Source organism: Salmo salar, chromosome 11 (genome assembly GCF_965601325.2).
Source record: "Salmo salar chromosome 11, fSalSal1, whole genome shotgun sequence".
NCBI classification, from domain to species: Eukaryota; Metazoa; Chordata; class Actinopteri; order Salmoniformes; family Salmonidae; genus Salmo; species Salmo salar.
In genome coordinates this window covers 94,865,058-94,879,038 of record NC_138301.1, presented here as the reverse complement: position 1 = coordinate 94,879,038, position 13,981 = coordinate 94,865,058, and the positions used below count along the sequence as shown (strand labels likewise).

Below are 13,981 nucleotides of genomic sequence, written 5' to 3'. Positions count from 1 at the left end.
AGGTGGAAACTGAGCTGCACTTTCTAACCTCCTGCCCAATGTATGACCATATTAGAGACACATATTTCCCTCAGATTACACAAATCCACAAAGAATTCGAAAACAAACCCGATTTTGATAAACTCCCATATCTACTGTCTACTGGGTGAAATACCACAGTGTGCCAACACAGCAGCAAGATTTGTGACCTGTTGCCACAAGAAAAGGTCAACCAGTGAAAAACAAACATCATTGTAAATATAACCCATATTTATGCTATTTATTTTCCCTTTTGTACTTTAACCATTTGTATATGGTTACAACACTGTATATATACATAATATGGCATTTGTAATGTCTTTATTCTTTTGGAACTTCTGTGAGTGTAATGTTTACTGTTCATTTTTATTGTTTATTTCACTTTTGTACACTATCTACCTCACTTGCTTAGGCAATGTTAACATATGTTTCCCATGCCAATAAAGCCCCTTGAATTGAATTGTTCGAGGGGGGAGCGGGGGTGTTCATGAATGTACCAATGGAATGCTTGAGGGGGGGAACTACCGAATTGCGGACTGCAGTTGCACACTATTGGTCAGGTCTCAGGTCGGCAGGATGTCCATACACCAGTGCACTGTTTACCGGTTTATCGACTTGTTGTGCAGCCCAATCAGCCACGCAAAACGGTCTTGAGTGACAACAAATCTGCCATATTACCTTATTTGCTTTCCACACACACCCACTCGCCTATACTCTTGGCCGCAGTTAGCCATACTTGCGAAATCCCTGCTGTAGACTATTTGTCTGAGTGAGTCACAAGCACTGGAAATGAAGATCATTTATTAAGATTGGCAATTCCTAATCAGAAAAACTGAAATAATCGCAGATATAAATGGGTCTCGTGCCCGGCCACGTCGTTGTTTATGTTGACGTCACGGCTACCATAGCTACGGGGAGCTTTGCAGCTGTTCTCAGAATGAATACAGTCAAATGCTACTAGCTAGCTAATCCACTCACTGAGCCTGAACAGGAGCCACTCGCTGAGCAAACCATGGTAAGAAACCCTGCAATATGATCAACATAAAGTTGGAATTGAGCTATATGGCTAAATGCAATATCGTACGGGTGAGAGAGTAACGTTAGTCAGTTATCCAAAACGTGCGTCGCGACTAACTTTAACGTAGCTTTCTAATAGTTAACTAGCTAGGGTTAGTAACCTTAACGTTAGCTACAGTACAGCCTGTCCCTGCCAATAAGTCTGTACCTGGCAGGGCATGCTTATTGTCATTCATGTAAATAATGCATTACTGTTGTTACTGTCAGAACAGAACTTTATAACAAATAATACCATGTCTTATCTGTCAAGTAAGGTTACGCATAGGCAAGCTATAGCTAGCTAATAACAGTGACGTTTCAAATGTTATGGACACATTTTTACCTTGTGATTGGTAATCAGTTACCTAAACTAACAAGTACGGCTTGATACCATATTACCGATTCCTGCAGTAATAACGTACCCCAAACCTTTGAAAATACATTCATCCTCCAAGCTGACTACAGAATCACCTGTGACACGTGTAGTCTCTCAATTTATTTAGCTAGTCCTAATTCTTGTTGCCTACTCAGATTGCATGTAATCTACAGTGATTGTGACATTAACAATATCACAAGGATGTGGCTAGACAATCTGCTGTCTATTTAGTTGGCTGGATCAAAAAGTACAGTGACAACAGTGAATAAGAAGACCTCTTAAGCCTCCCTCAACACTGGAAGAGTCTTCTTGTGCATGACTCAACTGTCCAATCAAAGGTGCTGTGAAAGTAGGCCATGGCAAGAGGCTAACCGTTAAATCTGTGCTCTTAGTGCTTCTTGCCTCCTGCACACAGAGCTCGGGCTCGTCTTGATTAATCTGTGCCATGCCAAACCCAATCACACCGGGGAGTTTGGCTGAGGTTGCCCGCGGCCCCTGGCCTCGGGCCTCGCATTATTTCTGCCCTGGTGTGTTGGCTCTGTTATGCAATAATGTGTTTTCAGGTCACCCTGTTAACAGAACAGAAGTTGTTTGTAGCTGGACCACTTGCTGTTAATTGTGTTTGAACATAATGCCTTGTTACCTAGGTTCTTATCTCATTACATAGCTATAACCAAAGTACCAACTTGTGTTGTTTGTCATGATGTCACCTGACCTTGATGTGTGATGCACTGCAGGGTTTGCTGTCGATTCTGCGAAGACTGAAGCACTCTCCTGACCAGGAGGTGCGGTTACTGTTGCTAGGGCTGGACAACGCTGGCAAGACCACCCTGCTTAAACAGCTGGCCTCAGAGGATGTCAGCCACATCACCCCTACTCAGGTAAATGTACTGATATACACAGGATTGGGGAGTAATTGATTACATGTAATCAGTTACATGTTATCTTATTAGAAAAAACAGTACCTGCAATCAGTTACGTTACCATTAAAAATATAGTAATTCAATTACAGATACTTTTGAAAAACTAGATGACTACTTTGATTACTTTTAAATTCAGAAATGATGTAGCCAATTAAAAATAAAATGTAAAAAAATGCAGAGACCGCTATGATGACGCACCAAATGCATTTGATGGATCCTTTTTGTGATCTTCTAATGCCTCTTAAGGGGAAAGTAATCCAAAAGTAACAAAGTAAACATATTACATTACTGAGTTTGGGAGTTCCAAAATGTACATTACTGAATACAATTTGACAGGTAACTAGTAACTGTAATAGATTACATTTAGGAAGTAACCTGCCCAACCCTGGATATAGACCATAGCATAAACACAGCTCAGACACTCATGAAAGCATAGTTACACATGCTCGCAGTGATCACCAACTGTCCAAAGCATTGCATTAATGGGCACTCTCCTCCTCTGTCCACAGGGATTCAACATAAAGAGCATGCAGTCCCAGGGATTTAAACTAAATGTTTGGGACATTGGAGGCCAGCGCAAGATCCGCCCGTACTGGAGGAACTACTTTGAGAACACAGACGTACTGGTAGGTCCAAAAAGTATTCTGACCACAAATAAATGGAGACAGAAAGGTTCAACCATATCAAGCTATCTGTCACTAATACTCTCCTCGGTCCATCTTCGTCACAGATCTATGTGATTGACAGTTCAGACAGGAAACGCTTTGAAGAGACCGGTCAGGTAAAGCGGCACCAGTCTGTAAAAATGCACAATATTCTATTCAGCTGTCTTCTGATATCCCTATTTTGATGCAGTTATTGATTGACCCCCTCCCCCACCCTTCTCTTACACACACACACACACACACACACACACACACACACACACACACACACACACCACACACACACACACACACACAGGAGCTAGCTGAGTTGATGGAAGAAGAGAAGTTGAGCATGGTGCCACTGTTGATATTTGCCAACAAGCAGGACCTGATGACTGCGGCTCCTGCATCAGAGCTAGCTGAGGGCCTCAACCTGCACACCATTAGAGACCGGGTATGGCAGATCCAGGCCTGCTCTGCAATTACCGCAGAGGGAGTACAGGTATAAAACACACATCTACGGTGGTTTAGTCATTTTTGCAAATGTATTAAAAAGAAAAAACTGAAATATCACATTTACATAAGTATTCAGACCCATTACTCAGTACTTTGTTGCACCTTTGGCAGCGATTACAGCCTTGAGTCTTCTTGGGTATGACGCTACAAGCTTGGCACACCTGTATTTGCAGATCCTCTCAAGCTCTGTCAGGTTGGATGGGCACGTCGCTGCACAGCTATTTTCAGGTCTCTCCAGAGATGTTTGATCGGATTCAAGTCCGGGCTCTAGCTGGGCCACTCAAGGACATTCAGAGACTTGTCCCGAAGCCAATCCTTTTTGTAATTTAAAAAAATATATATACTTATTCTTTTTTTAGCCCCTTTTTCTCCCCAATTTCGTGGTATCCAATTAGTAGTTACAGTCTTGTCTCATCGCTGCAACTCCCGTACGGACTCGGGAGAGGCGATGGTCGAGAGCCAATGCGTCCCCCGAAACACAACCCAACCAAGCCGCACTGCTTCTTGACACAATGCCCACTTAACCCGGAAGCGAGCTGTACACCTGGCGTACACCTGGCGACCACGTCAGGGTGCACTGCGCACGGCCCGCCACAGGAGTCTCTAGTGTGCAATGGGACAAGGACATCCCTGCCAGCCAAACCCTCCCCTAACCCAGACGATGCTGGGCCAATTGTGCGCCACCCCATGGGTCTCCCAGTCGCGGCTGGCTCAACAGAGCCTGGACTCGAACCCAGAATCTCTAGTGGCACAGCTAGCACTGCGATGCAGTGCCTTAGACCACTGCACCAGTCGGGAGGCCTTGAAGCCACCCCTGTGTTGTCTTGGTTATGTGCTTAGGATTGTTGTCCTGTTGGAAGGGTTGTTGTCCTGAGCGCTCTGAAGCAGGTTTTCATCAAGGATCTCTCTGTACTTTGCTCCATTCAACCTGACTAGTCTCCCAGTCCCCGCCGCTGAAAAACATCCCCACAGCATGATGCTGCCACCACCATATTTCACCGTACGGATGTTACCACTCTTTGGCATTCAGGCCAAAGAGTTCAATCTTGTTTTCATTAGACCAGAGAATCTTGTTTCTCATGGTCTGAGTGTCCTTTAGAAGCCTTTTGGCAAACTCCAAGCTGGCTGTCATGTGCCTTTTTACTGAGGATTGGCTTCCGTCTGGCCACTCTACTATACATTTTGATTGGTGGAGTGCTGCAGAGATGGTTGTCCTTCTGGAAGGTTCTCCCATCTCCACAGAGGAACTCTGGAGCTCTTTCAAAGTGACCTTCAGGTTCTTGGTCACCCCCTTTGAACAAGTCCCTTCTCCCCCGATTGCTCAGTTTGGCCGGGCGGCCAGCTCTAGGAAGAGTCTTTGTGGTTCCAAACTTCTTCCATTTAAGAATGATGGAGGCGACTGTGTTCTTGGGGACCTTCAATGCTTCAAACATGTTTTGTTACCCTTCCATAGATCTGTGCCTCGACACAATCATGTGGCAGAGCTCTACAGACAATTCCTTCGACCTCATGGCTTGGTTTTCCTCTCTGACATGCACTGTCAACTGTGGGACCTTATATAGACAGGCCTTTACAAATCATGTCCAATGAATTGAATTTACCACAGGTGGACTCCAATCAAGTTGTAGAAACATCTCAAGGATGATCAATGGAAACAGGATGCACCTGGGCTCATCCAGAACGCCGCAGCCCGTCTGGTGTTCAACCTTCCCAAGTTCTCTCACGTCACCCCGCTCCTCCGCTCTCTCCACTGGCTTCCAGTCGAAGCTCGCATCCGCTACAAGACCATGGTGCTTGCCTACGGAGCTGTGAGGGGAACGGCACCTCCGTACCTTCAGGCTCTGATCAGGCCCTACACCCAAACAAGGGCACTCTGTTCATCCACCTCTGGCCTGCTCGCCTCCCTACCTCTGAGGAAGCACAGTTCCCGCTCAGCCCAGTCAAAACTGTTCGCTGCTCTGGCACCCCAATGGTGGAACAAGCTCCCTCACGACACCAGGACAGCGGAGTCAATCACCACCTTCCGGAGACACCTGAAACCCCACCTCTTCAAGGAATACCTGGGATAGGATAAAGTAATCCTTCTAACCCCCCCCTTAAAAGATTTAGATGCACTATTGTAAAGTGGTTGTTCCACTGGATATTATAAGGTGAATGCACCAATTTGTAAGTCGCTCTGGATAAGAGCGTCTGCTAAATGACTTAAATGTAAATGTAAATGGCTCAATTTCGAGTCTCATCGCAAAGGGTCTGAATACTTATGATGTAAATGTTTTTTTTTTCTGTTTATACATTTTTTATAAATTAGCAAACATTCCTAAAAACCTGAGGAAAAATATTAATTTAATCCATTTTAGAATAAGGTGTTAACGTAACAAGATGTGGAAAAGTCAAGAATGCACTGTACACACAAACTGCCTATACACTACATTTGCACACAACACACACATACTGTATGCACATTTAGAGAGCCTCATAGACACTGATTGCACACTAACGTTTTAATACTGTGCCGATGTAATATGTGTCTGTTTACTTACTTTATAGGATGGCATGACATGGGTGTGCAAGAACATAGCAGTTCGTAAGAAGTGACGCCAGGGGCATACTTATTCCCAAAGACTCAAACGAAGGGTAGGAGGTGAAAGGTGGAGTGGTGTTCATTATCAAAGCTTTTGACTTGCTGTCATAATATGTTTTAAAAGTATTGTGATATTTTTTTTAATAGATCATGAGCCAGTTGCAATAGAGCAAATACTTTAAATGTTCTGTAATGTTGACATTACCAGCATTTTATTCATGCTTCTCGAGTTGTATATACTGTATATACGTTATTATTTAAACATTTTAATTATTCAGATATTACTCAACTATTATTTCTGTGTGCTTACTTTTGCCACCTTTTTGTAATAGTCAGGAGGCTTAATTATGAAGATGTCTACATTATGAAAGTAGTTTTTTTAAGGATTAACAGCTGAATAAACACTACCCACTGGGCACAGACATCAGTTCCAACATCTAGTTCTGATTTACATTTGGTTGAGTTGTCAACTAACATGAATTCAGCGTGAAATAAACAAAATATTTCACCATGTCATTGGATTTAGGTTAAAAGTTTGGTGAAAAAAACCACAACATGCCCTTACGTTGATAACATTTAGTTTTCCACGTTGATTCAACGTCATCACATAGATTTTTTTGGGGGGGTTGAAATGATGTGGAATCAACGTTGATTCAACCAGTTTTTGCCCAGTGGGTACTTTGTTGCGTGTATGTGATTGAAACTCTGTCCTTAGTACCAGTGGGGCAGGGAAATATCCTGCTCTGTATCAGTAACCAGGTTTCCATCCAAACATTTCATGCCAATTTAATTACCTGAAGCATGAACAAATAAAATATGTTTGTTCAAAATGGTCTGATCTTTTTGTGTCGGTAAAATAAATTATGCGAGAAATGGCAGTTGAAATGCCTTTATTCGCAAATATTGATATAATAACTATCATATCGAAGTAAACTTGCAGTCACGCAATGATGTTATGTGGTCCTCCCACTACGACTCGTTAAAGCATGCCGTTTGTTAGACTAGAGACGAAATAAATGATGATGAATTTTACAGGGTTGTGAAAGTGCACGGTGATGAGCTTGACGCACCTTTTCAATAAGTATCGAGGGTCTTAGTCTGGTGACATGATGATCGATGCTTGACCACCATTTAACAAACACATTTTATCGCTCTTATTATCCATAATAATCTCATCATGTAGGTAGCCGACCCACACTGTGGGGCAAATTTGCTATAAGGCTAACGAATCCGTTTTTGTGACAAAAACGTCAATAGAGTTGAAAATGTGATGGCAACCCATTTAACTTGTATTTTTTCTCCGGTACATGGGAATTTAACCTCAAAAGTTATTTTATGTGCAAATCAAAATCCAATTTTATTTATGACATACACATGGTTAACAGATGTTAATGCGAGTGTAGCGAAATGCTTGTGCTTCTAGTTCCGACTGCAGTAATATCTAACAAGTAATCTAACAATTCCCCAAACTACCTAATACACACAAATCTAAAGGGGGAATGAGAATATGTACATATAAGTATATGGATGAGCAATGGCCGAGCGGCATAGGCAAGGTGCAATAGATGGTATAAAATACAGTATATACATGTGATATGAGTAATGTAAGATATGTAAACATTATTAAAGTGGCATTATTTAAAGTGGCATTGTTTAAAGTGACTAGTGATTGGGTCTCAATGTAGGTAGCAGCCTCTCTGAGTTAGTGATTGCTGTTTAGCAGTCTGATGGTCTTGAGATTGAAAAACAGCTTCTATCTCTCGGTCCCAGCTTCGATGCACCTGTACTGACCTCGCCTTCTGGATGATAGCGGTGTGAACAGGCAGTGGTTCGGGTGGTTGTAGTCCTTGATATTTTTGGCCTTCCTTTGACATCCGGTGACATAGTTTGCCCCCGGTGATGCGTTGTGCAGACCGTACCACCATCTGGAGAGCCTTGCGGTTGAGGGCGGTGCAGTTGCCGTACCAGGCTGTGATACAGCCCGACAGGATGCTCTCGATTGTGCATCTGTAAAAGTTTGTCAGGGTTTTGGGTGACAAGCCACATTTTCTTCAGCCTCCTGAGGTTGAAGAGGTGCTGTTGCGTCTTCTTCACCACACTGTCTGTGTGGGTGGACCATTTCAGTTTGTCTGTGATGTGTACGCCAAGGAACTTAAAACTTTCCACCTTCTCCACTGCTGTCCCTTCGATGTGGATAGGGGGATGCTCCCTTTGCAGTTTCCTGAAGTCTACGATCATCTCCTTTGTTTTGTTGACGTTGAGTGAGAGGTTGTTTTCCTGACACCACACTCCAAGTGCCCACACCTCCTTCCTGTAGGCTGTCTCATTGTTGGTGGTGATCAAGCCCACTACTGTTGTGTCGTCTGCAAACTTGATGATTGAGTTGGACTATGTTATCACGCACAGACTTTTATCTGCAATAAATCTGTTTGTTGGCAACACATTGGTGGGATAATGTGCATATTGTTTTATGCAGATTTCAGAATATTCCCATGAAAATCTGTTGCATATTGGATGGAAACCTAGCTACTAATGCCCAAGCACCGAATGTCCGACATGAATGCCTGCGCCTCTCCTAGAAAATAACTAGAGGGCAATATTTCTCTACTATTGATCTCCATGACAACGCTTGCTCACAGCACCCATAGATCCCCTCTTGTTGTATAGTACTTGTACTGTTTTTCAAGAACATACAATTCAACATGTGTATGTGATGAGTTTATGTCATGGGCTTAATTAATTGATCTATACTGGTTGTTATTTTATAGGGTAAAATAAAGTCATTATTCAGTATCCTTTAGGACACAAACAAGCAAAGCAAGAAATGATTTAGCCGATTGAAACGTTCCCTTGTTTTTCACTCTCATTTGGCTGGACTAATGTAGTTAGTCTAGACTAGAGAATTTGCACTACTACAATAAAAGCCCCAAATTACTACGAAACGTAACTCTAATGATCTCTGGATTTCGTACCTTAGAATTTGAACACGATCACATTTTATGCATGAAAGTTCTTTCCTTAGTAAAGCAAATACTATGAACTGCACCCAACAATCTCTGACACTAGCGCATTTATAACAATCTCTCTTCAATACATCTCTCTTGCATATACAATAAATCACATAGAATACCTCAACCATTCACTGAAGTTCTCACCTTGTTCACCATGATTTACCACAAGGCAATTCCATTTTTTTTATTTCTATTTTGTCTTTTATCGCAGCCCATACTAATCTGCCTGGGCTGAGTGCTCCACTGTGGTCTTATAGACATTTACATACAACCCTTTTCCAAGACTCTAATAGATCTCCAATACAATTTGCATTTATATAGCCCTCTTCATACCAACATGATTTGGGTGCTTTGCCATGATAAAAACAAACCTCCTCCTCTGGCCTTGAGTCACAATATTCTTCCGTGTGCCCTGCTCTCCATGTAAGCTTGGCTGGCTTTAATAACCCGAAGTCTGTTGATCCTCCATCTGAGGTAAAACGAGAGCAGGAGTATTCAGCTGGACCTCAAGGTGATTCAACAGTCAGCATAGAGTATGGAGGGTTTTGTAGACCATGCACAAGTGTGATCCATCCATATTCACTGTGGTTTTCTGCTTTGGTACACTTGAAAGCAATAGTGGTCATTACTCTACCTAAGCAGAGAAACATGTAATGTAAAGATGAACGTATTAATGAAATGGATCCTGAAAAAGTCGGTAATATATTTTCTACTGAAATGAGGAAATCTATAAGGAGTTGCATTTAAGTTCTGAGGAAATGAAATAAAGAATCACAAGTTTAGCTCTTGGGTTTGTCCAGTGTATAAATGGGCGTTTTATAGTTTTATGAGGATCTATGTAGCGCTCTTCTAAAGGTGAAAAAAATATAACAGGGAAATGAAAGTCTACCATGTGAGACAGGTGATAAAATCTCCATAACTCTCTCTCTCTGCATTGCTTAATTATTAACATCTGAACCACACAATGTACTAATCAAACTAATAAAATGCACTCGAAGTTGTTTCCCTTTCCCAAATATGATGTTAATCAGATGGCAAAGTGGAAAGGATGCGAGTGACAATAAATCCCAATGAACAATATAGGATTTCCCAAATAAGAGAATAGAGCGAAGCAATCAACCCTCGTTACCCTCACTGCTAACCTCGCTGAGGCGAGAGGCAGTCAGGCCTGCAGTAGGCCATAAATCATGGGACTTTCCCAGCTTCTTACCCCAGAACACTGGCCTCCCACACAGGGGAAACGAAGGACAGAAAGACAGATTGACCAGCGGGGTAAAGAGAGAGATATCCTCTAACTTAATTAAAATGTTGTGTGTCACACAGTCTCTGTCTGTAACTATACTACAGGCAGGGGTGTAGGAGAGTATAACATTGATTGGGGCCATCAGCCCCCCGGGAAGATTTTTTTGATAAACACCTTTTAAATGCTCTTTATTTTTTTTACTTTTGAGAAAAGGATACAGACAAATCTTAACTTACAAATAGGCAAATTTACAAGGCTAAGAGGGGCCATGCAGAGGGGCACTTACTCTGGTAAACTCCAATCAGTGACTGTCTATGTGGATATATTAATTTAAACATCCATTTTGTAGTCTCTCTGATACTGTATGATTAATTTCCTAATATTTGTCTTACTTTCCCTATAGCAGATTGTTACTTCTGCTGCTCTGCATACTGTATGGTTTGAAACAAAAAATAATATTTGTAATACAGTTATTATACTGTAACAATAACCAGCAACATAATAAAATAAAATAAAAATAGGCATGAAAGGTCAAACTGAAATTAATCAATCTCACTCTACACAACTACACTGTATATATAAAAGTATGTGGACACCCCTTCAAATTAGTGGATTTGGCTACTTCAGCCACACCCGTTGCTGACAGGTGTATAAAATCGAGCACACAGCAATGCAATCTCCATAGACAAAATTTGGCAGTAGAATGGCCTTATTGAAGAGCTCATTGACTTTCACCTTGGAACCGTCATAGGATGCCACCTTTCCAACAAGTCAGTTCATCAAATTTCTGCTCTGCTAGAGCTGCCCCGGTCAACTGTAAGTGCTGTTTTTGTGAAGTGGAAACGTCTAGGAGCAACAACAGCTACGCCACAAAGTGGTAGGTCACACAAGTTCACAGAACAGGACCATCAAGTGCTGAAATCGTCTGTCCTCGGTTGCAGCACTTACTACCGAGTTCCAAACTGCCTCTGGAAGCAACCTCAACACAAGAAGTGTTCGTCACGAGCTTCATGAAATGGGTTTCCATGGCCCGAGCAGCTGCACACAAACCTAAGATCACCATGCGCTATACCATGCGTCGGCTGGAGTGGTGTAAAGCTCACCTCCATTGGACTCTGGAGCAGTGGAAACACGTTCTCTGGAGTGATGAATCACGCTTTAACATCTGGCAGTCCAACGGACGAATCTGGGTTTGGCAGATGCCAGGAGAACGCTACCTGCCCCAATACATGTACAAATTAACTCAACTAACCTGTACCCCCGCACATTGACTCGGTACCGATACCCCCTGTATATAGCCTCGTTATTGTTATTTTATTGTGTTACGTTTTTTTTGTTTTTATTATTTTTTACTTTAGTTTATTTGGTAAATAATTTCCTAACTCTTTCTTCAACTGCATTGTTGGTTTAGGGCTTGTAAGTAAGCATTTCACGGTAAGGTCTACACTTGTTGTATTCGGCAAAGTTGTGACAAAGTTTGATTTGATTTGAACTGTAAAGTTTGGTGGCGTGGAATAATGGTCTGGGGCTGTTTTTCATGGTTCAGGCTTGGCCCCTTAGTTCCAGTGAAGGGAAATCTTAACGCTAGAGCATACAATGACATTCTAAACGCTTCTGTGCTTCCAACTTTGTGGCAACAGTTTGGGGAAGGACCTTTCCTGTTTCAGCATGACAATGCCCCCGTGCACAAAGCGAGGTCCATACAGAAATGGTTTGGCGAGATTGGTATAGAAGAACTAGACTGGCTTGCACAGAACCCCGACCTCAACCCAATCGAACACCTTTGGGATGAATTGGAATGCCAACTACGAGCCAGGCCTAATCACCCAACATCAGTGCGCGACCTCACTAATGCTCTTGTGGCTGAATGAAAGCAAGTCCCCGCAGCAATGTTCCAACATCTAGTGGAAAGCCTTCCCAGAAAAGTGGAGGCTGTTATAGCAGCAAAGAGAGGACCAGCTCCATATTAATGCCCATGGAATGATATGTTCGACGAGCAGGTGTCCACATACTGTTGTTCATGTAGTGTGTGTGTGTGTGTGTGTGTGTGTGTGTGTGTGTGTGTGTGTGTGTGTGTGTGTGTGTGTGGTGTGTGTGTGTGTGTGTGTGTATGTATATATATATATATACATTACCAGTCAAAAGTTTGGACACACCTACTCATTCCAGGGTTTTTCTTTATTTGTACTATTTTCTACATTATAGAATAATAGTGAAGACATCAAAACTATGAAATAACACATATGGAATCATGTAGTAACCAAAAAAGTGTTAGACAAATCAAAATATATTTTAGATTTTTGATTCTTCAATGAAGCCACCCTTTGCCTCGATGACAGCTTTGCACACTCTTGGCATTCTTTCAACCAGATTCACCTGGAATGCTTTTCCAACAGTCTTGAAGGGGTTCCCACATATACTGAGACTTGTTGGCTGCTTTTCCTTCAGTCTGCGGTCCAACTCATCCCAAACCATCTCAATTGGGTTGAGGTCGGGTGATTGTGGAGGCGAGGTCATCTGATGCAGTCCTCCATCACTCTCCTTGATCAAATAGCCCTTACACAGCCTGGAGGTGTGTTGGGTCATTGTCCTGTTGAAAAACAAATGATAGTGCAAACCAGATGGGATGGCTTATCGCTGCAGAATGCTGTGGTAGCCATGCTGGTTAAGTGTGCCTTGAATTCTAAACAAATCACTGACAGTGTCACCAGCCAAACACCCCCACACCATCACACCACCTCTTCCATGCTTCACGGTGGAAACCACACATGCGGAGGTCATCTGTTCACCTACTCTGCGTCTCACAAAGACATGGTGGTTCGAACCAAAAATTTGGTTTGGACCCATCAAACAAAAGCACAGATTTCCATCGGTCTATTGTCCATTGCTTGTGTTTTTTGGCCACAGCGAGTCTCTTCGTGTTACTGGTGTCCTTTAGTAGTGGTTTCTTTGCAGCAATTCGACCATGAAGGCCTGATTCTCGCAGTCTCCTCAACAGTTGATGTTGAGATGTGTCTGTTAAAGCATTTATTTGGGCTGCAATCTGAGGTGCAATTTACTCTAATGAACTTATCCTCTGCAGCAGAGGTAACTCTGGGTCTTCCTTTCCTGTGGCGGTCCTCATGAGAGCCAGTTTCATCATAGCGTTTGATGGTTTTTGCGACTGCACTTGAACAAACTTTCAATATTCTTTACATTTTCCGGATTGACTGACCTTCATGTCTTAAAGTAATGATGGGCTGTCGTTTCCCTTTGCTTATTTGAGCTGTTCCTGCCATAATATGGACTTGGTCTTTTACCAAATAGGGCTATGTTCTGTATACCACCCCTATCTTGTCACAACACAACTGATTGGCTGAAACGCATTAAGAAGGAAAGAAATTCCACAAATTAACTTTTAACAAGGCATTCCAGGTGACTATACCTCATGAAGCTGGTTGAGAGAATGCCAAGAGTGTGCAAAGCTGTCATCAAGGCAAAGGATAGTTACTTTGAAGAATCTCAAATCTCAAATATATTTTGATTCGTTTAATACTTTTCTGGCTACTACGTGATTCCATATGTATTATTTCATAGTTTTGATGTTTTTACTATTATTCTACGATGTAAA

At 42.3% G+C, this 13,981-nt stretch overlaps 1 protein-coding gene across 2 annotated transcripts; it reads left to right on the top strand.

Moving 5' to 3' along the window:
• Positions 1–763: 763 nt before the first annotated feature.
• On the top strand, positions 764–6,599 carry LOC106563294 (ADP-ribosylation factor-like protein 3). Of its 2 annotated transcripts, XM_014128769.3 has the most exons (6): positions 764–1,033; positions 2,188–2,331; positions 2,883–2,999; positions 3,104–3,154; positions 3,337–3,522; positions 6,084–6,599. In XM_014128769.3, the coding sequence occupies exons 1-6, from the start codon at positions 1,031–1,033 to the stop codon at positions 6,129–6,131; spliced, it is 549 nt and encodes a 182-aa protein (XP_013984244.1). In that variant the 5' UTR covers positions 764–1,030; the 3' UTR covers positions 6,132–6,599. The 2 variants fall into 2 exon arrangements, with proteins under 2 accessions (XP_013984244.1, XP_013984243.1); XM_014128768.3 differs by lacking the exon at positions 764–1,033 and having other exon boundaries at positions 2,170–2,331.
• The last annotated feature ends 7,382 nt before the right edge of the window (positions 6,600–13,981 follow it).

What these genes read in the sequence shown, in the direction of transcription:
- LOC106563294 (XM_014128768.3), top strand. Translation starts at nt 2,170, where the DNA reads ATGTGTGATGCACTGCAGGGTTTGCTGTCGATTCTGCGAAGACTGAAG. An exon ending in GCCACATCACCCCTACTCAG is followed by an intron (nt 2,332 to 2,882) that starts GTAAATGTACTG and finishes CTCTGTCCACAG; the next exon opens with GGATTCAACATAAAGAGCAT. An exon ending in TTGAGAACACAGACGTACTG is followed by an intron (nt 3,000 to 3,103) that starts GTAGGTCCAAAA and finishes TCTTCGTCACAG; the next exon opens with ATCTATGTGATTGACAGTTC.